Below are 25,146 nucleotides of genomic sequence, written 5' to 3'. Positions count from 1 at the left end.
CAACAGATCGGATAATGGAAAGTATGAGAGACTGAAGAGTATCAGATGACACCTAGGCAGCCATCCTCCTATCAATCATGACCATGCCAGCCCCTTGTCTTGTCACAGTCATGTGTTCCCAAGTCTCAGTCTTGGCTTGCCCCCACCATCCACTGCCTTCACTCCTACAAACATGCTGCTGAACAAAACTTGCTGACTGGGCTCACCATAAATTCATACTATATAACTTTAACAGGGCCCTCTTTTACACCTTCCCAATTAACTCACTCTCCTACTTACCACAGTGGCTCTTTCAAATCTTTTCATCCTTCCTCAAAGCTCCCACAGTTCCCACCACCATCACTCTCTCAGCTAAGGCTCATATTATGCCTCATATTTTACTAGAAAAGTTTGAGGCCATTCACCAAGAGCTCCCTCTTCTCCCCTTTTTTCTCATCCCATATCACCCAGATCCCTTTAACCACTCTCTCCTCCTTCACCCTTGTCTCACATGAAGTGGTCTTTCTCTTTACCAAGGAAAACCCCTCTATAAGAACAAGTGATCTCATTCCATTCCATCTTCTCCAATAGACTTCCCCCTACACCATCCCCACCCACACATTTATCTTTAATTTCTCCTTGTCTACTTGCACAGCAACCAAATCAGGTTCATTCATTAATAATTCTCACTACCCAAAATATTCAAAATGAAATATAAATTTGCCAATAGCAAATAAATCTCAATAGCATAATCCCCCAGAGACAGCTTTGTGCACTGAAACTATTATCAGGTTTCACAAACATGTTCGTTCTAGGTTTATTATTTCTAACGCCTCAAAGGATTAAAAAAGGAAAATCAATATTTCGAGTACAGCCTAGTCTGCCTGCAAGGCAACACTAGACAGAGTAACCTAATCAGTGAATAGAAGGTTTTCAAGGATAACTATAAAAAACAACCATGATTCCAGGCCTTTGTGTATTCCCATGGGGGGGACTGCGGGAGGGGTGGGGATGTATTTCAGCCCAGTTGAGCAGAGAGCTGATTAAAGACATTCTCTCTATGATGCCTGTTACACGTGAAGAAACAGTGGGATTCTATCACCACAACAGACCTCCTATCTCTGCTCTCTTCTCACACAGCCACCATAATTCAGGTCTTCTCAACCTCTTGCCTGTCCTACAGTAATAGCCTCCTATTTGGTCTCCCTATTTCTAGTCTCTTCTTTCTCCAATATTTCCCCAACACAGCTGTCAAAATAATATTTCTAAGGCAAAAGTTCTGGCCAGTCACTCCCTAAAGCATTCAGTTCCTTCTTGCCTACAAGTTAAAACTACAAACTGGCATTAGCCCGGCATTTAGAGGCCCTCATAAATCAGACTCTCAGCTACCTTTACAATCTAATTTCACATTATTCCTTTTCACAAACTCTATGTTCCTGTCAAAATGCCCTCCTCACTATGCCCAGAATTCATGCCCTCCTCATCTCTACCTCTGGAATTCTTCTTGTTCTATTCAATATTCGGTTCAATTACCAATCCCCTGCCCACAGTGCCTTCCCTGAAATTGTTTTGTATTAATTTTGTGTACCTCTTGTATTTACTTATCTAGGTATACTTTTCTTTCTCCATAACAAGTTCCTTGAAAACAGAAACTGTCTGGATTAGGGGTGGGGGGAAGAGGTATTTTTTGTATTCCTAATACTTGACACAATGCCTTGTACATAATAAGTATTTAATAAATCTGTGCTGAATTGTTGAACTGAATATACTCCCGAAGGGATACACTGAGCCTCTGCAAGATGCCTCCGAAACATTTCTCAGGTCTCAGTCCTATAGTAACTCCCAGTGTGATCTCTTAATCTTCTTCCAGAGGCAAGAGAGGTCAGTCTCCCTGCTCTTCCTACTACAACCTTCCATTCATGCACCCAAGCCTTAAGCTCTTGGGTTTTCTCCTCCTAAGGTCACAGCAGAATAGAAGGCTATTTTCCCAGCTTCTCCCCTTTTCTGGAATTCTGAAGCAAGCACACATTCCTTTTTTAAAATCTGTTGGTGTTTTATGGGCAAATATTGCTAGAAACATACAGGGAATTCAGCTCCTGACAAGGAAAAAGGGATAAAGTTGAAGCTTAACTCTATGTTATGTCTAGTGACAACAGGACGAATCCTGATCATCTGAATTCTAGTCTTATCTTCTCCCTACTACAATGTGGTGCCTTCTTATTCATATCTTCCTACTAGTGTTTCCTGTAGAGGACCTAGGTCACCCTATTATATTATGGGGGGAATCAATTGCTTATTATTTTAATCTGTTATGAGTAATCAGAAATCTGAGAGGTAAGCAGGGGTAAGGTAAAAATAACAGAGAAAAAAGTTCATTTCAAATTTGACTTCTAGCAGCTCATTACTACATTCAGGCTCCTTCATCCCATCCCCAAACCCCAGACTTTCTGTTCTACCTCTTCTATCCCAGGATCTCTACTTTGGCTCTTTCTCCTCAAACTCTACATACTTTTCCCTCAAGATCAGGAGTACGAAATGGGAAAGCGGGGGAAGTAGTCTGAAAAAGAATAAGTCCATATAAGAAAGTCTGTCTATGCCCCACAAATGATCAACTTTGATTCTTCTGCTCTGTCAAGATACACACTACTGAGAAGTGGCACAGCATAGAGACACATTCACTATGCTTAAGGGAACTTCAGTAAAGCACAAATTCAAGAAAAGTATTTACAGAAACCAAGATCTGTTATACCTTTGACACACGTGTTCCCTAAGGTTGAGCCTTCTTCCCCTGAAAATATTATGTACTTGTGGGAGAGAGTGTCACACACTTTGGGAGAGGGGGAAGAGAGTATTTTGTACTCTTAATGTACCACCTTATTAAATACCCCACCTCTCCTAAAGGCTATTTAATCTAGCTAAAATGATTCTCAATTGATAATGGTACTACAGAATGACCTCCAACTCCTCATTGGTATCCCTAAAGCAAAAGCACCCTTAGTTCAAGAACAAAGACTTGTTTGAGACAATGAGATCCTCAGACCTCACATGGGCTCTATATAGGGCTTTACAAAACATAAAGCACCATTTAATGTTAATCATCACCATCACTATCATCATTATTATTGTTATAACATATAGGCTAGCTGCTTCCTTGTGAGAATAGTTCTATATAAATATTTTTAATTATGTCTCCCAAAATGCAGGAAGATGCCTTTTTTGAAGCTTCAGAAAACATTTCTTTTTATTTCTCAGGCTCATATCATATACTGTGTTTGTGTTCAGTCTTTTCTATTTATGTAAAGCTTTTCTTCCATCTCTGAGTGACTTTAATCCTACCATATTAGTCCATGAAAACCCTAACTTTCACAGAAAAAGAAAAATAAATCAGATATTTCATAGCACTATGATGATCAACCTCCACTGGGATTTGAAACCTAGTCACAACTCAATAAGAACAAAAAAAAAAATCTATAGAATGCTGGTTACTAAGAACACTTTAAAAAGACAATAAATATCTGGCCAACCTTCAGAAAACGCAATAATAAGTACATAGATGGCATTCCTACCTGCAGAACTAAGCAGGACACTGAAATCGGTCCCTCTTTGTGATTCTCCACTTTCATTTTCTGTCTCTTTCTCAAAATCTTGATATCGATCCCAGTTAGAGACAATCTTTCTTCTGGAATAATTTCCCCATTCGTTGTTCTCTTCATAGGTTTCAGCATCATCACCTTCCACCTGCAATCATTACAGAAAATTAAGTAAGCCCTAGGAAGTTTAAAAAAAACCTTGATTTTTTTTCTTTTGACATTTACTGTATAAGTAATGCTAAAAATACTAAGGAATTAACAAATTTATACACTAAGCTGTTTGATATGGTGGGGCATTTCAACATTAAGGCATTATAGAAGTTTCTTTGACCAATATTTTCACTTATTGAAAAGGACATTCAGAATGTTGTTCCCAACAAGATATGTGTTCCCAAATATCCATCTGACATATCTGAGGCTCTAAAAACTATGTTATTAAAACTTATAATAACTGTTGCATCTCAAATGAAAACAACACAACTGCAGTTGTTTTAAATTCAAGGAACTGAAGTAGAAATAAACTATCATTTAAACATCTTACCTTTCGGACATACATACTCTACAACATACTTTATCAACACTGAAGATGGACAAAGTATAGTAGATGGGATCCCTAGCATGGTTCTTTCACTATCCTTAACCCTGTTTGGGCCCTTTCTAGAATGCCATGTCCACATTTGGGCTCCCATAACATTAAGAGAGAAGTGGACGATTTAGAAGAAATTTGGAGGAGAGTCTTAAAGATTCTTAAAGACATTATTGTCAATATGGGGGTTTTATACACTAGGATGGATTGCCAAGAGATTTTACATGGTATGTCTGGAAGTTGATTAAGAAAGAAGAGATACTAATATATCTAAGAAGAGCTAATATGGAGACAAGGGATGAAGTAGAGGACCTTATATGGTCCTCTTCATATCCTATCCTAGAATATTCTCCTTTCTCCCATCATTTTAAAAAAGAGAAGAAAAGTTGTATAAAGTATCTTGAAGAATGTGATGATCTATAAAAACCTGAAAGTCTACTGTGATTCAAGAAAAGATACTCTGAGCCAAAAGATGCTACCAAAAATTAGGTACAAAGGAGTGTGATATAAATAGTGAATGGCAGAAATATTCTAAAAGGAAGGACACCAGGACTGGTGTTTATAGGTGGAAATTACGTAGGGTACATAAAAGAGTCTAAAGGAAAATACCAGCAAGGTGTATTATCAGGGAATTAAATATCCTTTACTTATACATAAATAAAAATGCCACATTAGTTAGTATCAAAGCCTCAAACATAGCTAAGGGGGATCAGAGGAACAAAAACTTTTGTAAAATTGTTAACTCAAAGCCAAAAGGATTCACCAGCTGAAAAGGATAAGAAATTATTGAATACTGAAAATCAGAGCACTGAGATGGAAAGCAGGAGATCTGAATTCAATTAATGGCCCCTGCCATCATTATCATTTAATATTTACCAAGTGCTTATAATAGCTGAATGACTCACTGTTCAACCTTAGGAATCACTTAACAGGTGTCTCATTTCCTGCTCCCTCCCCCTTCAACTACAAAGACAACTAGAATTGTCATTAACCTCCTCCTCGAGTGTAAAGAGAAATAATGAATAAAAGTTCTGAAGACATTTGCAGTAACTTAGGGGAGGGGTGCTTCTTAAATGCCACTTCACATTTTTAAAGTTTTGCTCATTTCCCAAAGATCTAGGGCAAAATAAGAAATGTAAAAGCCTTGAGCTGGTGGGTGGAAAGAGATCAAATGAGATAATAAATGTAAAGCACTTTGAAGACCATAAAGGGTTATACAAATACAAGGTATTATTATGTTCAGATAATAATTATAAAATCAGTCTGGCCATTTTAATTGTAACATTTCATACCTGGATGTTGGCTGTAGCACTTAAAAGGAACAGCAGCCAATTAAATTAAACAAGCTAGACACTAATATGTTCAATCTGCTACCAAGCTGTTATCTTATCCAATGGCACAAAAAGGGCCACTTAAAACAAATTGGGCTTCGTGACTAAGCAAGGCATAGTAATGAATACAAGTATGTTTTCCAACTCTCTAAAGGCTTCCAATAACCAAAATGTAAGGGGAAGGGGGCAAAACAGGGGCAGTGTGATGAAGGCAGGCTAGAGAAAGATGTAATAAACAGATGCCTATCGCTGAGCCCTGGGTTTTAGCCAATTCACATGGTGATTTCCATTTTGCCCTGAATCAATTTCTCTCAAAGAATGAAAATGAAAAGTACTGTTCTCTAACAGATGACTGTTCAGAGATGACACCAATTTAAATTCAACCGAGAAATTAGACTAGAAACAAAAGTAGTAGGCCAGAGAATCTATATCCATTCTGCCACTTGCAAACACCCTGGTCTGACAGGATTTTTCCAGCTATAAAACAGAGCATCACTATCTTATTTTAACTATTTACCACAGATGCCAAAAGCATAAAATGAAAATCCTCCTGTTCAAGGCACTAAATATCCAATTCAATGAAATTCCAATATGCTTTTTTATGGGAAAGGAAAACATGCCAGTCACTGAAGAGTCAGATTCTGTAACTTTTTCAACTTCAACTGCTTTTTTAGTCCTCTTTACGAAACCTGTCCTGACTCCCTTTTCATATCTTTACAAAGCTAAAAAAAAATGACACAGCCCCTATCCCAGTGGCCCAGTAGAGAAGATAATTGTTGTTGTTGTTCAGTTCATCTGACTCACCATGACCCCATTTGGGGTTTTCTTGGCAAAGATACTGGACTGGATTGCCATTTCCTTCTCTAACTTATCTTACAGATTAGGAACTGAGGCAAACAGGGTTAAGTGACTTGCCCAGAGTCACACAGCTAGTAGGTGCCTGACACCAGATTTGAACTCAGGATAATGAGTCTTCCTGACTCCAGGCCTGACATGCTATCCATTTCACTGACTAGCCCAGGGGAGATAATAGATGTATGCAATTCAACTCAACAAACATTTATCAATGTGCAAAGCACTGTGTCATGCCTAATTATAATAAAAGCTAATAATAAATAACATTTATGTGGTACTTTACTATGAGCCAGACACTGCACTAAGCACCTTGCAATTATTATATAATTTGATCCCCATAACAACCCCACAAATTAAATAGTATTATCCCATTTTACGGATCAGGAAACTGAGCCAAATAGAGGTCAAGTGACTTTCCCAGTGTCAAGTTAGAATATAAATCAGTGCTGAATAAGAAATTCTAAGAGCAGAATGTCACATCTAGGCTGAGAATCAAGGAGAGCTTCATTGATGAAGAAGCACCAAAAGAAGATGAATTGCTGTGCTCCCTCCGACACCCATACACACACACACACACACACACACACACACACACACACACAAAATCAACACCTTGTGGCCAAACTTCTGGTAACGAATCACTCTGCATCTAGCTAGGTTAACCCTATTCAATCTTGTAGGACTGTTCATAGCTGGTACTCTATTAGATGAGACTTTTGAGAATCTAAGATCACCTCTACACTACAAAGAGGTATCAGCATAAGTCTTTAAGGTAGGTTATAAACTGGATAACCAGTCCCTAAAAACAAAGTGTTAATCATTTGCTGAAAGCCCTGAATCTTCTTCAGAAACACACATGTACATCTAGCAAGTGAAATCTGAGAGAATTATACCACTGATAAGTATTTCGACATAACTGCTACGATATCAATGTTATTTGAAGATTTTCTAAGAGGAGGAGGAGAGAAACAAATTACTTAAATGTTGGAAAATATAAATTACTACCAAACCAGGATATTGTCAGTAAATTACCAAAAGAAAATCCTCCACCTATTCTTACATTTTATCAGACTTCTCTAGAGAAAAAGATGAAGCAAATACTTACTTGAAACCCAAATTACAACAATCATGACAATACCAACATTTATCACACTTTCAAAAGCTAAGCCAGTCCTACTAAAAGAGGTTTAGAATGTCACAATAAAGGTGAAGAAAAAAATTAATGTATTTCTTTAAATAACCATGTTGCTATAGGGGGTAGTATTGGAATTCCTTTACATTAAAAAATAATGGAAAAGGATGTGAGAATCAAGTTGGGATAAAATTGGGGGCAACTAGATGGCTCAGTGGATAAAGTACCAGTCCTGGATTTAGGAGGAACTGAGTTCAAATCTGACATCAGGCACTTGACATGTACTAGCTGTGTGACCCTGGGCAAGTCACTTAACCCTCACTGTCCCGCGGGGAAAAGAAAAAAAGATGGGATAAAAATTTTTGGAAAACATTAATTTCAGTAGGAATTAAGGTTGAAAATGTGATAGCATCAAGCTATTGTAACACTATTCACTAAGGAGATTTTAGGATTAAATGCATTTCTCTCACACCATTTTCAAGGTTTTATTAGCGAAACAAACAAAAAAACGGACACCCTTCTAAGGAGTCTAACCTATAAGATAGTTCTGACACATATCCTTCCTCCCTTTAAGGACATTATAACAAAAATCAGTGTGTTTGATATTTTTTTCTTTCTGCCTTCTCATTAAATATTAAAAGGCTATTTCCTCTTATTACTCTCATGCTTTTGGTCAAATGAGTTTTTCAACTAAGACTCAGAAGCTTGGCTTGGATTCCTTTTTCTAGGCTTTGTCAACAATGTCCCCAAAACCAGTACTGTCAGGTAGCAGTTCCAAGTCAGAGAAAAGAATTTTTTGATCCCTGTTTTGTACTAGAAGCACTCATTCAATTTTCTTGGAAAAATACAAGCTTCTTAGAAAAACCTCAGAATAATTTCCTGAATTCAAAATTGAAGACTTTGTCCTTTAGATATCCTCTCCCTTTAAATTTCACCTTAGCACTTGCCTTCTGCCAGTGAGTTCCCTTTTTAAAGATTCAGTCTTCTTAAAAAAAACATCTTACATCAACTATTTACTTTAGTATTGTGGACACACTTCAAATGAGAACATCCTTGAGACACTTTGCCATCTTGAAATTTTGTCTTCTAAGTTACTATGAGTCTGTAAACACTTAATTTCCAATGAAATTATTCATCCATAAAAATGGGTGCAGCACATAAAAATTAGATGAGTTGCACAGTGGAACCAATGAAAAGACTTACTGAAATCTCAAATCTATTTTAACTGTCACAGAAATAACCTGTTTCATTGTAATAAGGCAGCCTAAGAATGGCATGTAGACAATGTTATTCATTAATTTTCTTCCATTTATTTAAAAAAACAGTCTCTCGAGGAATTTTTAAATGATTATCATTCAGGTCAGCTACTTCATGTTATTAATACACAGCAAAAGAAAGGATCATTTTGGCCATTTATATATAGCCTTTATCTCTTTAAGTTTTATGTTCTTTATTTTAGTGGTGTTAAGATGTGAGAAAAGGGACTGTCCTATATTTAACACAAGAAGGAAATTGGGCTCAATCATTCATATATGTCAAACAACTTCCCACCATTCCTCACAAAATGTGAATTATATCAAAGAGGAAACAACGGAAAAAGAAATTAAATGAAATGTATTCTAGGACTACTGGAATAGCTATGATCAGACAATCCTCTAAAAAAAAGTAACCAATCAGCTGCTAAGTTTGTAATTGGATTTTTTTTAACCACATTTGTAATTTTATTGGTATACGGAATTGCCAATGAGGAAACTTCCTATACCAATGAAAATCATCACTTATTCTACAATTTATAGCCTCCTGAGCCACTAAGCTTCCTTCCTCCTTTAAATCTATGATCCTATTATCAAGACCAGAATAATGGATTTTGATGGTTGGAAATACAAGTGTAGTAAGCCTGAAATTGGAAACTAAAAAAATCACCTGCTTTCTTCTCTTCTGGTCTCTGCAATACTGTCAACCAAAAGTCCCTTAAGGAAAGGGATTATTTTCATTTTCAGTCTTTGTATCCTCAAGCCAAAATCTTGTACAAATCAAACAAAAATGTTTGTGAACTCAATTGTTGGATAGTATCACATTTTAAATGTAATACCTTACTTCTCTATAGTACTTCAGTTTTTCAGAACTCTTCCACATACATCATAACTAGGTCCTCCTTTTAGATATATGTACATCATCCCTAGAACAAAATAGGTAAAACAGGTGGGTCCCTACATTCCACACAGAACTCTACTCCTACCCTCCCCCTCCCCCCAAAAAATAAGACAAACATTAATCCATCGGGAAGGCACAACTCCACTGCTAGGGAAAATGGAACCTGAAACCACAAAGAGAATTGTAGACTCACAATTATAACTCCTACAGCTTGTATAGCTGTATTTAATTATTTAGTTAAAACCCCACAAATAAATGACTGCATAAAATATTATATTAAATCCACTACCAAAATACTAAAACTAATACATTTATAGTACTAAAACTACTACCAAAGTAAAACATTATAAAATTATCAGAAATATGATCATAACTATTGGAAAAACTTTTAATTTCATTTATAATTTTTAGAGGAAGCTATGTGGTACACTGCATACAGTATCTGGCCTGGAATAAGGAGGACCTAAGCTCAAATCTGACCTCAGATACTTACTAGCTATTTGACCCTAGATATGTCACTTAACTGTTGTCTGCTTCAGATTCTTTAACTACAAAATGGGATTATTGTGTAATCAAATGAGATATTATTTGTAAGGAGCAGTGCCTGGTCCATTGTAGGCACTTAGTAAATGTTTATTCCCTCCCTCCCTCCCTGATCATAGGATCACAGTTTTAAAGCAGGAAGGGACTAATATTAGAAGCCATCTACTTACGTGCCCAATATAATATATGACAAGTAGTATCTGAATCCTGATCCTCTGACCCCAAACCCAGTGTTCTTCCCAGTATACAACATGATGAGGGCATTTACAGTTACAACATACTTACATATGGAAAAAGAAAAGTTTAAAAATGAAAACACTTAACTGGTGAAATTGAAGGGAAAAAACAATTCCACAAATATGGATGAACAACTTTTTTTAAAATACCAAAAGAGATTTAACAGCTAAACTGAAGTAGAACAGCTCATTCAGATGAGATCAGCTGGGAAGAGACAATATGAGATCAAAGGAAATAATACAGAGAGGAGATAGTCCAAGTCATGCTCAAACTATTCTGAAACTAATGAAGGTGTTAATATTGCCATCTGGCAAAATATCCCTTTCCCCTCGAACAACCTCACAATAACTGCATCAATCTGACATGAGAATCTGTACTTCCATTTCTGCCACATCAATACATGGTCTAAATTATACAGATACAGATTTGAAAACTTTGCATGTATTCACTTTTATAGACAAAAGGAACCTAAAATCACAAAAAGGAGTATAGTTTTAATTCCTGTAGCTAGCATAATTGTGTTTAATTATTCAGTTAAAATCTCACAAATAAATAGAGGCATAAAATATTATACACCACCACAACTACCACAAAAGTGAAAAGATGATAATAAGGTCAGAAACCTGATCATAGCTATTGGAAAAGCTTTCAATTTCATTTGCTATTTTTATACTGATGAATGAGTATGTCTGTCACAATTTCTCCCCTTTCAAGATACTGCCTGAAGGTGGAAGAGTTCATACACTCACCAAGTAATCATTAGTTATTCATTGGAAACTAGGCATTTCTAAAAGCCTTCCCACTGCAACTTTCATCATATACTTCTGAGACAATTTAATGTGTATTCTTCCACCTCCTCATACTTTTCAGATTTTTAATCTATTCTTTTCTGATGAAGCTGAATAGAACTTGTACACAAAACATGACTTTTCTATTTTGTAGGCTGGCTGAATTTTTTATCATTAAAGAAAAAAATCTCTCTGCCTTTGAGCATTTACATATGACAACATCTACATGAAGATAAAAGAAATCAGAGTAAGATGGCACCTTTAAAACCTAGAGAAACTGAATGACACAATTACTGAGAAAACATTATTTGGGGATCTCAAGTGAAAATATATTAATAAATAGAAGAAAAAAGTATTGTTTGCAGACAAGGCAAGAATTCACTTTAAAGAACTTTGACTGAAGCTCCCTATTTTGCTATAAGTATCATATTTTCTAATTTCTAATTCATCCATATAATGACATCACTGTTTCTTTCTGGCAAAATCCATTGTCTTTCCACTACCATGGCTGACTTGATCAATAACAAGGAATTGAGAAATAATACGCACTTTTCAGAGATAGATTGTCAAGAGATAACCTCATTCAAAAATGGAAACATACCCTGCAAAGACTAGCATATATACCACATTTTCCCTTCTGTGTCTCTTTTTATCTGTGACCTTTAGAAAGTTACTATAACCTTAGAGGGGAAAAAAGTGTAATTAGTGGAAAAGAAAGAAAAGAGAACTGGACAAGATTGAAAGTTTTTAGCATCTATCAAAAAGGATGAATTTTCTCAAAGCTCTGTATTCACTTTAAGTTATTGTTGTTCAGTCATTCAGTTCACTTTTCATTACTCCATGAATCATACAGGCCTTTCTATTCTCCACTATCTCCTGAATTAATTTCTTTATATATTGACTGATTTGATCTCCTTGCTGTCCAAGGGACTATCCAAAGTTTTCTCTGACACCACAATTCAAAAGCATCAATTCTGTGGCACTCAGCTTTCCTTATAGTCTAATTCTCACAGCCATACATTGCTACTTGAAAAAGCATAGCTTTGACTACACAGACCTTTGTCAGCAAGGTGATACCTCTGCTTTTTAGTATGTTGTCCTCAGAAAACAAGATGATCTAGTACTCCCATTTCTTTGAGGACTTGAGACATTTTATTGTGATCCACACAGTCACAAGCTTTAGTGTGGTGAATGAAGCAGTAGTAGATGTTTTTCTGGAACTTCATTGCCTTCTCCAAAATCCAGCAAGTCTTAGCAATCTAGTCTCTAGTTCCTTTGCCTCTTCAAAAACCATCCTGCTCCTCCGCTAATTCTTGGTTCACATACTGCTGAAGCCTTGCATGTAAATCCCAATATCTGGACTAGGAAGATTACTTTTCAGGAAAAAAAAAAAAACAGGGCAAGAAACCCTTGTCCTAAGACTCTAAACATCTTCACATCTGAGTAAATGTCACATGGCTGACATTTATTATGCTTTTCTTTAAAATGCCATAAATTGTGAGGCCTGGAACTTCTTTTTTCTCCTTTATAGATATTAAAATGACACATTTTTTCCTCCACAGGAAAAAACCTGGAATTTTTAATTTATAAGCAGAATTAGTACTCTTCAAATCCACTTTTCACTTTTGAAGGAGCACAAAATTAAAATCTATGCCACTTTAATAGAACTCTAAAGTCAAATGTACATAAATTCATAACTTTCTTAAAGAACTACTACATCTAGAGGAACCGAAATCAATGACAACAGACTCCAGTCAAGGCAATTTGGAGTTGTACAAAGAGCCTTGAACAGCAAGTCAGAAGACTTCAGTTCTGCCCAGTCCCATCTCTGCCACTAACTTACAATATGATATTGTAAAGATCTATTTGAGCCTCGGTTTTATCACATGTAAATTAAAGAAGGTAAATAACATGACAGCTAGCCAAATTTCCTTCTAGCTCCAAAATTCAACCTATCTCTATTATAAAGAGAATAAGATTGTCACATATTTGTATGATTTTCAGAGCCATCTACTAAAAAAAATCTAGACCACCCTATGATGATGACTTACATTCTTACTCTTAGATTCATTCTTCTGGTATCTGTCTTCCCACTAAAGTGTAAATATCTTACCTGGAAATAAAACACTAAAAACTCATCACCGACTATCAAAGAATAACACCGGATAGATAAATTTAAATTAGAAGAGAAAGGGAAAGTCTAGAACATTGAGAAAAGCCCAAGGAAGCACCAAAGTAAAGTGCAACAGAAAGTCATAAGCAATTAGATAGGGGCAGCCAGGTGGCACAGTGGATAAAGCACCGGCCCTGGAGTCAGGAGTACCTGAGTTCAAATCCAGCCTCAGACACTTAATACTTACTAGCTGTGTGACCCTGGGCAAGTCACTTAACCCCAATTACCTCACTTAAAAAAAAAAAAAGACAATAACAATAGCAATTAGATAGCAAAAAGAGAAACCTCAGAAGGAAAAGATATCTGAAAGGGAGATCATGATCAAAAAAAGACAAACATCCCAATTTGTAGTTTTGCATAGTGCTAATAATGCAAAAGTCCAGCCTTCTTCCATTATTTGCAATATTTAGTCTAATTTGGTATATGAATGGACAAAAAAGAAATGGAAATGTTTTGTCCATTTCTTCCCAGGGCACAAGTAACATTTTTCCCAACAGCAACATAAGAATTTTTAAAATTTAATCTTGTGATTCCCTGACTGATCAGAGCTCTGCATCTGGTTCCAGCTTAGAGAAAAAAATCACACCAGTATGAAATAGCCTTAGGGACGCCAACACTACCATTTCCTAGGTTACACCTTTCCAGGAGACAAATTTCAAAAACTGTTAATTTAACACCTATCTGAAGTACACAGTTCACTTTAAAAAGAAAAAGGAAAGCTATTTGGAATAGACAAGCAATTCCACTTAAACATTTGGAAAAGATTAGTGGTCTAAGCATAAATGCCAAAGTATTTCATATGGCAAGGATAATTTTGCCAAAGTCTTCAAAAATACATTTTTGAATCAGATAAAAATAATATATTGCTCTCCAACAATTTTAAATTTGCCTGATATAAATGGGTTTCTTTTATCAAATGAAATGCACCACAACTGCCTCCTATAATTGCAACTTTAAGACAAGTGAACTGGGTGGCCAAAACCTTTGTTACTGCAACCTACAACTAGAAAAAAAATGCTTCATTTCTCATTCTTATAAAGCCATATATACATTTACTTTTATTCTCCTCTTCTGAGTCACTTGTCACTGAATACTTCCTTCTGTGAAAGCAAGAAATCTAAATTCTCCCTCTCTGCTGGGCAGAAGAAAAAGAAAGAAAGGAAAAAACATCTCTTTTGTGATTTTTTTTTGGTTTCTGAAATGGTATGTTTTTGTTTTTATCTTCTTTACTAAATATATATCTTTTTTATGTATAAGGTATTTTATTTTTTCTGTTACCTGTAAAGATAAATATATATCTTTTTAAAGGGGATTAAAAACCTGTAATTAATCTTTAAGTAAATAAGCTGTGTATCAGGTATGATCTATGAACCCAAGACTACTTGACATGATTAAGTTGACATGGCCAAAGATAGAAATTTGTGTTGAGGTTCCAACAAATATATACACTTAAAGTTAGCCAGGTGGTGATTTCATTTTTCCCCATCAAGCGTATATAACATAATTATACCAAACACAAAGGAATCTGAATACATGACTGCATTGTTTTTAGTAGTACCACTATCACAGGAAGCACATTAAACCTCCCCACCTTCCAATATCTCTCACTGTATTTATAAAAGGATAACACACCTGCTGCCCAGAGAATGTAATGCTTGAAAGGAATGCTCTACTTACATGCATTTCATTGTGAAAACCACCCAAAGAAACGACTATAATGCCAAGCCCCATCTCTCTCACCTTCCCAATTACCCCATCCCTGCCAAGAAGATTATTATCAAATTAAGAGCTCATCTTGTGCTCAGTAAAATAGAGGAGAGGACAAAAGGAAAAGAAAAACTAACAAGTCAAGCCACCATTTAAAGGATAAGTAACTGATAGCATGCTCTCTCTCTCTCCCTCTCTCCCCCTCCTCTCTCTCATCCCTCCTCTCCCTCCCTCCTTCCCTCCTTCTCACACTCATACACAGGCAAGATGTAGATGCTATAGGTCTAATATTTGCTTTTCCCACAGAAAAAACCCAAATGTTAAATTATAGTTTTCTATTTTAAAGAAAAGTAATTGAAAGAACAATTTTGCTCTAAGGCCCTTCTATTACACACACATAGGTATACATACACACACATACAAACTATTCCTTCACAAAAGCAGCAGGTTAGTGCCAAGTTTAAGATATGCAGTAGAAGAAACTATATATATATATATAAAATGTTTTCTATGATAAATAAAATGTTTTCTATGATGTCTCCTGCCAATGTGACAGAGGATCCAGCACACAATACAGCCCCCCTACAGCAGGAACTTTCACATTTACAATATTGCATAGCAACTGGAAGCAATCACCTGTTGTTATGCGTTCCTGTTGCTAGGAGTCTCTTTGGCGTTGACACCAAAAATGACAAATCCTGGGTTCTGGTCTTGGTTCTGTTATTAATAGCTAACATTTATGTAGTGCTTACTAAGTGCCAGGCAACTTGCTAAGTGCTTTACAATTATTATTATCTCATTTAATCCTTACAATAGCCCTATAAGGTAGGTGCTATTATCCTCATTTTACAAATAAGGAAACTGAGACAAACATAAGTTAAGTGACTTGCCCAGGGTCACACTGCTAGTAAGCATCTAAGGCTGGATTTGAATTCAAGTCTTCCTGGCTCCAGGCCCAATGGTCTAGCCACTTAGCCATGTAGCTGCCCATTGAGCCTTTTAGTCTTTTGGTGCCATAGGTGGGAAAAAGTAGTACTAGCCATTACCTACCTGCTAACCTACCAAGGTTCAGGCATTGTTTGAAACCATTCTTTAAAGAAATGTACAAATGTAATACAAAAGGTGGGGAGAGATGGAAGGGGTAATTACAATGCAAAGTATCTTACTATGAAAGAATATGAGAGACAATTAACAGTAGACACATAAGAACAGCTATGTCCTGAAGACTTAAGAGAAAAAATACACGCTATGTGTGAACCAAGTGATGCAAACCTTATAACACCCATACATCCTCTGGGAAAAGGCAGAAACCAAAGAACTACAGTAACCTTGTAGCCCATTTCCTGCCCACTCCACTGAACATGCCAATTTCTCCCACTGAGGGTAGAGAGAAGCTGACAGGGTAGCCTTTCATCTTCAAGCCAAGTGGAGTTTTTTATAGTTAAAAATAGAAGAAAGCTACCACTCCATGGGAAGAATGAAATAAACATGGGGAAGTGAGGAAAGCTACGGAGTGAAAGAATTACGTACTTAATTAAATCTGTGATTACACAAAGTAGGGACCCTCTCCACAAATACATATTCACAATACATACAATGTAAATGGATGTAGATATATGTGGAGAGAAACAAGAAAAGAACCAAAAAGACAAGCAGAAACAGCTGAGTGCAATAAAGAGACAGTCACAGAGTCAGAAAGGCTTGTATTCATGTTCCTTCTCTAATGCGAACTGGCTCTATAACCCTGTCAATTCACTTCATTTCTCAGAAAACTTTCTAAGTCTATGAATTTCAGAGAAGGTGCCAGATCCACAGAAGCTCCCTAACTCACATATCTACAGGTCTTGTCCAAATACATATACACACATAAATAAAGACAAAACAGTCTAGCTCACCTCTCAGAAATGACAAATCTAAAAGCTGATTATATCCCATCATCATTGATGCTTTCCTCTCTCAGGTTTTTTAATACCGCCCCCCCCTTTCTTATCTTTTTCCCATTAGGAAGATTAGTGGCATTAAAGCAACAAAGGAAGAGGTAGAATGATGTAATGGAAAGCCCACTAGAGTCAGGAGACATGAGATCTAATACCAGCTTAGATCAATTTGTGTCATCTTTAAAAATTCCTTTAACTCTCTGGGCTTCAGTTTCTTCATATTTAAGATAAGGCCATTCATTAAGATAGTCTTTGCATTCTTTGATTTCATAAGTGGAGTAGAAGTACAAAAGAGAGTTATGGTGAAATAGTCGCAAACTTCAACAATCCAGGGAATTGACTAAATTAATATCCTAAGCTAAGAGATAGAAAGAATTGTTCATTTATATCAAGGCAGTATAAGACTGTTAGATGTGATTTAAACTATGCAGCCTTGCAATATTTCCACAGTTCAAATCAATTTCTGTAGTATGAATCAAAGTCAAATGCCAGAGTAGAATGAAGAAAGAGATTAGTCAAACTACCCCACCTACTGTTCATTTTTAAGACTGTGCTTTCAGTGGCTGATTTTGTTTCAGTTACCAACCCAAAAAGCACTAGGAGTATGTTGTCTACAAATGTCTCCAAACTTGATTTTATTACACTCTTTTATTTTATTATACTAACTCATATTTGGTAGAGCTAGGTAACACAGTGGATAGAGGAAATGCCGGGCATAGCATCAGGAAGAGTCATCTTCCTGAGTTCAAATCTGGCCTCAGACACTTGGTAGCTATGTGACCCTGGGCAAGTTACTTAACCCTGTTTGCCTCTGTTTCATCAACAGTAAAATAAGCTGGAGAAGGAAATGGCAAATCACTTCAGTGTCTTTGCCAAGAAAACCCCAAATAGAGTCACTTAGTCAGATACAACTGAAAAACAAAAACTCATATTCACTATATTATTCCCAGTTGTGGCAACCTTACAAAAATTCTTTAATCTGAATTTTTCTTACTGAAAAATCCATTGTTGGGGGCAGCTAGATGGCGAAGTAGATAGAGCACCGGCCCTGGAGTCAGGAGTACCTGAGTTCAAATCCAGCCTCAAACACTTAACACTTACTAGCTGTGTGACCCTGGGCAAGTCACTTAACCCCAATTGCCTCACTAAAAGAAAAGAAAGAAAGAAAAATCCATTGTTTCCTATGGATTTTTTAAAAAGACATTTAAAATGTGTACCTTTTCTACAAGGCTTTTGAATGTAATTATGCTCATAAATGAACAAAAAAATCATAAGAATCCTACGATAGCAGCAATTAGTTAGCTCAGATCCAAGGAAAAGAATGGGAAATCAGAGGTAAAGACTTTCCAGTTCTACTCTCCTCTAGTAACATACCACCACAGCCCATCCAGACACCTTGACTCCCAACAAGGTATAAGTTTAGGGGCAAAAATGGTTGGTGGAGTCTGAAGAAAACAGTAAAAGGTAGATACTTTAATATATTTTCAGAACACTGCACAGAGATCCCAATTTCTAAGTTGTTTGGTAGGTCAAAAATTCCATCTCCTTACTTCAGTACTAGTTTATTAAGACAAAATATTGATTAAAATTTAAAATCTTTAAACAAATAACAAAATAGAAATAAAATTTGCTACATTTTAATCATCTTGGCTCTTTGGAAAGTGTAGAACTATTACAATCAAATTACAATCTTGCCCAGAAAAACGTTATAAATGAGCCACCATGGAAGGAGGGAAAAAGCAAACCTCTAAAGATGTTTTCATCATCCATAACAACTGAACAACCCTTACCCTGCCCCTTTGAAAATTAGGAGAACCTACAGGTATGAACATTCATTAGAGTGTGTAGCAATGAATTTTATTTTTATCTTTTTCTTAAAAGATGAACATTTATTGTATACTCCTCCCATAAATGGCATTAGTTTATTCCCACAAGAAACTAAAATTTATATCTATTTTATGTTAATGAAATTTTACTTTAAAACTAAAAATTTCACAAAGGGCCCCTTTTCATCTTTTTTTAACTGTAAATAAAAATTTTAAAACTTTTTAGCTTTATCATTTGGGCTAAAAAAGTATCTTTGCAATGGAACTCTTTTCATAGCCTCACATTTTGCCATGAAGGTCTGAGAGTACAGTTTAAGGACAAAGAAGGAAAGTGATTTGTCCTAAATCACACCATGGATCTTAGACTAAATTCAGATATAGTCCCTAAATTCACTAAATGATACTACTTAGAAAGCTCATGTTTTCATCTTTTCCTACTAACAATGAAAAAAAATGCTTTATTTAGGTCCAATGTTTTCAACAAAAGTCAGAGTAAATATGAAGCTACAGTATAACTTAGGTTTGACAAATAAGCAATGGATTAGGAAGTAGGTTAATAAATTGGGTTAGTAAAGAAATAATAAGCGGATTAATGAGGAAGAGTAGAAAGAAAAACCCTAAGACTCCTCTGAGAAGTCAATCTAAACACCTTAGTAAGAAAACTGGGAAGTAATAACGATTAACCACAGTAAAAAGGGCTTTTCTGTTTGATGACTGACATAATAATGACAAAGACAAAAGTATGAAGATATTTCAAGAAGGGCACAAAATAGAACCTGAGTAAGCTAGTGTGTTACATTAGATAAAAGCATCCAACTGTATAAGAAGGTAGCCAAATGATGCAAAGGGAAATTAGTACCCAGAATACTGCCATATACAAGTTTTTCACAATCTATAAAAAACAACTGGGAATGTTTTCAATGTATTGTTGACATTCAATTAGACAGCTTGAAGAACTTGAAGAAAGGAACAGAGAAACTGCAAATTGATTTAGATTCTTCCTATAATCTGGCATTTGGGAAAGCAATTGATCTAGATCTTGGATATTCCAATAATCAAAAGAAAAGGTTACTTAAGATAAAATGTAACAAAGACAAAAGAAAACCAAAAGTTTACTTACATTTGCCCACTCTGATGCTTCCTGCTACCCTTCCCTTCCCCCTAAAAGTCATTCTACCTAAGGGAACACTATCTCCAACTTGAAACATTTGTTCCTAAATTAGGCACCAGTCCATTTCCATTGTCTATTAAAGATATTCCTAATTTAAAATGATAGAACAAAAAATCCTTAACATACAATATTAAGATTCCAAACTAATAATCTAAAATGTAATATAGTTGTATAGTAAGGTTGTATAGTAAGGCAATATCTTTGTAGTGAATTTCTCTGAAAAAGATCTCATTTCTAACATATATAAGGAAATGATTCAAATTTATAAGAACGAAGAACATTTCCCATTTGATAAATGGTCAAAGGATATTAAAATGCAGTTTTCTTTTTTTTCTTTTTTTAAGTAATACTTTTATTTATAGTTTTGAGTTCCAATTTTTATCCCTTCTTGCTTTCCTCCCCTCCCCCTTCTCTGAGGCAGCAAGAAATCAGATATGGGTTATAGATATATGATTATGCAAAACACCACCATATTAGTTATCTTGTACAAGAAAACCCAAACAAAAGGAAAAAAATGAAAGAAAGTGAAAATCAGCATGCTTCAGTCTCATCAATATCAGTTCTTTCTTTGGAGGTGGGTAGTATGTTTCATCAGTAGTCCTTTGGAATTGTCTTGGATCACTGTATTGTTGAAAATAGTTAAGTCAAGGGGCAGCTAGGTGGTGCAGTGGATAAAGCACCGGCCCTGGATTCTGGAGGACCTGAGTTCAAATCCGGCCTCAGATACATGACACTTACTAGCTGTGTGACCGTGGGTAAGTCAATTAACCCTCACTGCCCCACAAACAAAAGAAAAAAAAAAGAAAAATAGACAAAGGAGGGTTGAATGCACAGATGTAGTTTGGTGTAGCAATACATCAAACTCAACAAGAAAATAAACAAACATGGGGAGCAGGGAGAATTAAAGGGGGAGATGATATTGGGGAAGAAATAGTCTCATGCAAAATAAAAAATGTAAAGCAATTTAAGTAAAATTTTGGAATGACATGATATTTTTGGTAGGTATGTTGAAAAACGTTCAAGTCTATATTTGTAGTATACCTACAACTTAAATAAGACAGAATAGATATCAAATCACTATTTATTTGACTGTATAGATATATGTATCTATAGTCATATTTATATATTGTATAGAGCAAGTACACAATTAAGATAACTCCATAACTTATTCATACTCCCCTGTCCATTTACTTTCAAACTAAAGTCAACTTTCAAGTACCTACACAAATGGAAGGGAGAGGCAGTATAGGCAAACAAAACTGCAAATAATCCAGCTATCATTAATACTTGGTTTCAGAATATAAGACATATCATTATATAGCAGAGAGGCACCTTTGGAGTCAGAAACACCTGAGTTCAAGTCCAGCCTCTGACAAACATTGACTGTGCCAACTTCACCTTTCAGTACCCTAATCAACTCTCTAAGACTACTGTAAATTTCAGAGAAGCTGTCAACTTGCATTGGTAAATATGTATGTGTGTGTGTATTATGGAAAACACTGCCTCTATGAAATATATGAATGCCTCTATACAATATATGAATTTCTGCAGCAAGTTCACATTTCTGTTTATGTTTTACTTAGCTAATATTCAGATTAGTTTGCAGAGTTTAAATGATATGAAAGTGAAGTGCTTCAGACACAGGTTATATAGAAGAAGGAAGCCAAAGTGAAATTAAAACTTTGTTACAGATAATTCACAAAGGATAAAATTAAACTGAGATTAAAAATACTCTGAAGGGACCACATTCAACTTCGATAATCTGCTCACTCAACCAAAACTGTCTGCTCTGAGCAAAACTACAGTGTCAACTATTTAGCAAGATTTAGATGACAGACAAGGAATACCTAATAGAGTTTGTGAACAAGCAACTCATAGACAGGCAATTTGAGGCTAGAGATGTGCAAGACAGGCCAACTCCAACCTATTGAGAGAAAAAGAAAGCTCAGCCAAAACTATGAAAGGTCAGCATCTTTGATGTATGTTACTATTTTCAATATACCTCTGCCAAAATTGACTTAAAAATAAAATTTTGTTTTATATCAAAGTATGTTGTTCCCTGAAATGCCATTATAGAAATGGCTCAAAATGAGTAGTAGGTAGCAAGTATTTCCTTTAAAAGGAAAAAAGATCAAAGTCGCTGTAGCATTTAATTTCCATTTAAAAAAATAAAAAACACAGCAGATTTTGCTAACAGAAAGTAGAACATTAAACAAAGAATATCTCCAGAACTTCTGTCTACATCCTTGACCTAACATGGGTCACCAAGGCTTTTATAAAAAACTAGAAACTGCTATTGCATGTGTTTCATCTTTCATTTTTTTCCAACTCTGATTTTTTGTTTGTTTGTTTTGGTGAGGCAATTGGGGTTAAGTGACTTGCCCAGGGTCACACAGCTAGTAAATGTTAAGTGTATAAGGCTGGATTTGAACTCAGGTCCTCCTGACTCCAGGGCCAGTGCTCTATCCACTGCACCACCTAGCTGCCCCAAAGCCAAGTCTGATTTTTAAAGGTACATGTGTAACTGGAAGACTCTTTTATAAAAACCACAACAAATTCAGCTGACAATGTTGAAAGAATTAATATTTGGATGTGGTCAGTGTCAAAAGAGTCCCTAGAAAACAACTGGGATCCTAATATCCTGTAGAGAGTAACCTGAACTTTTTCAGTAGGAAACAGGAATGGGTCTGCTCCCAGAATCTACTAGAAACTCTCCTAATACCTTAAAGTAGGCTGAAGTTACAGGAATTTCCCAGACTCCTGTGCAGAAGTAGTTCACTCTAGAAATAATTTAAAACAAACGAAATTTACCTTAACCTATGTTTTGTTTTGTTTTATCATAACTGTCATTTTATCTCCATAGGGAGATCCCTCCCTACCAATGCAGAGAGGAAGGTACCTGCAATGTAGCTTCTAGTCTTACAGACCTATTGGGGAGCCTGAGAAGTTAATGACTTACCCAAGATGGAAGATTCATATATCAGAGGCAGAACTTGAACCCAAACCACCTTCCTGACTCTGGAGCTAGCTCTCTATTTGTACTGCCTCTCATGGTGACTTTACAATTGTGTGTGTGTGTGTGTGTGTGTGTGTGTGTATGGGGGGGGGTGAGGCAAAGTCATCTATGCTGTAGGAAAGAAAAAAAAAAGCACAAGACAGAGTCAAGAGACCAGAGTTATTTTCTCAGTTGTGGCACAAACTAGCAGTACAACCATGAGTAAGCCACTTATTCTTATGGGGTTTTGGCTTCCTCATCTGTAAAAGGGAAAAAATCCTTGAGGCAGCTAAGATAGAGCAATAGGCTAGAATTAGGAAGACATGAATTCAAACCTAGCCTCAAGTGGTGTGACCCTGGGCAAGCCACTTAACTTCTGACTAACTCAGTTTCCTTGATTGTAAAATGGGAATAATAATATCACCTACCTCCCAAGATTGTTGTGAGGATCAAATGAGATAATATGTGTAAAGTGCTTAGCCCAGTGCTTGGCTTATAACAGGTGCTTAATAAATGCTTGTTTTCTCCCCCTTCCCCTGCCCCACCTCTATGGATCCACCTGATATTTACTTGAAGGTTTGTACCCATTCTATTTCAAAAAAATCTGAGCCAGTCACTTACTACATATCTTTGCCAGAAACTTGACTTCAGAAATATTGTTCAAACAGCTTAACATCATTTTCTTAACTTTACCATAAGGTACCAACATTATTAATTACTAAGCTAAGCTAAAACAAATTTCTTCTACTGTATTTAGACTTATTCTTTTACCCTGTAACTATGCCACGAAACTTTCTATAAGCCTTAAAAGGAGAGTAAAATGAAAAGCTTTAGTTTTCTGTGACTATCTTTTAATAGCACATCCATTTCTATTTGGCTGCAATGATGAAGAAATTTCTTCTTAGCAAAAAGGAAGAAATTAGGTCCTTAGTAAGCAGAAAACTTGTAGCTTTTAACTTTGATTAAATCTACAGTGAATAACTATCACTTGGAGCAGGCAAAGAAAAAGAACAAGAACCACCGTCTGGGCCTTCCTGTGTAAAAAACAAAGTACAAGGTTTAATTTGAAAAAACATTCACAAAGCTGGAAATTGCAGAACTGAGCTGGGAGAGTTTTGTTGTTTTGTTTTGTTTTTTTAACTGAACCTGATATTTCACTGTGACAGCTTCTACCAATGCAGATCAGTAGCTATTCTGCTACCTGTTGTCTTGAGAGTTGCCTAGTGTTACGAGGAAGTAACTTGCTCAGATTCATATAGCCAACAGACCTCAGATGCAGAACATGAAATCATATCTTTCTGACTCTGAAAACAGATCTTTATTTACTTTACCACATTGTCTTTCCTTGTTATGAAACTTTAATAAAAATACTTGAAGCATTTTCATTCATAATATATTTTAACAGGTGGTGTTTCTTTTCATCTCCAAAATGAAACTAATCAACAAGAAAAGGAAAAACTCATAGGCAATTTGTATTCTCTAGGTACAAGATAAATGTCTAATAATGTACTAGCAACTAGCTCAGTAAAAATTTCTAGATTTTCATGCATTTCCCATATTCCAATAGTCCATCAGACTGAAGCATTACAAATAAAGTGGCAGAAAGATCCAGGACACAATGCCCATGGGTTCTTAGATTTAACTCCAAAACACTACAGAGCCATCTAGTTAGTCCAATCCCTTCATTTCAAAAATGAAAGGTAGGGGCAGCTAGGTGGTGCAGTGGATAGAGTACAGGCCCTGGAGTCAGGAGGACCTGAGTTCAAATCTGGCCTCAGACACTTAACACTTACTAGCTGTGTGACCCTGGGCAAGTCACTTAACCCCAATTGCCTCACCAAAAAAAGAAAGAAAAGAAAGGTAAGAGGCTAGTTATGTGAGTTGCCCAAGGTCACATGGTGACCAACGAGGTAAGATTTGAATTCTCCACAGAATCTCTTGTTTCATCTCCCTTTTAACTATTAACAGTCTTTATCCTACTCCAGGAACTCATCACTTTTCCCCTAAAATTGAAAGACTTCTTGTTGACCTCCCTGCTTCCAGTCTTTCTCCTCTCCAATTCATCCTCTACACAACTGTGAAATTGATATTCCTAAAACTCACATCTAACCATATTGTTTCTGTACTCAAAGATCATCAATA

At 36.0% G+C, this 25,146-nt stretch overlaps 2 protein-coding genes across 2 annotated transcripts in view; one reads left to right on the top strand and one right to left on the bottom strand.

The window, feature by feature from the left end:
* CHRM5 (cholinergic receptor muscarinic 5) overlaps positions 1-25,146 on the top strand; it is a 74,039-nt gene that overhangs the window by 24,442 nt on the left and 24,451 nt on the right. The window lies entirely within an intron of this gene.
* Positions 1-25,146, bottom strand: part of AVEN (apoptosis and caspase activation inhibitor) — a 166,303-nt gene that overhangs the window by 139,329 nt on the left and 1,828 nt on the right. The window contains exon 2 of the mRNA XM_043982015.1: positions 3,546-3,717. Within this exon, the coding sequence (XP_043837950.1) occupies positions 3,546-3,717 (172 nt within the window). The remainder of the gene's footprint in view (positions 1-3,545; positions 3,718-25,146) is intronic.

This window comes from Dromiciops gliroides, chromosome 2 (genome assembly GCF_019393635.1).
Source record: "Dromiciops gliroides isolate mDroGli1 chromosome 2, mDroGli1.pri, whole genome shotgun sequence".
NCBI classification, from domain to species: domain Eukaryota; kingdom Metazoa; phylum Chordata; class Mammalia; order Microbiotheria; family Microbiotheriidae; genus Dromiciops; species Dromiciops gliroides.
Note: the sequence above shows the minus strand (reverse complement) of the source record. Positions and strands in the feature narration are given on the sequence as shown.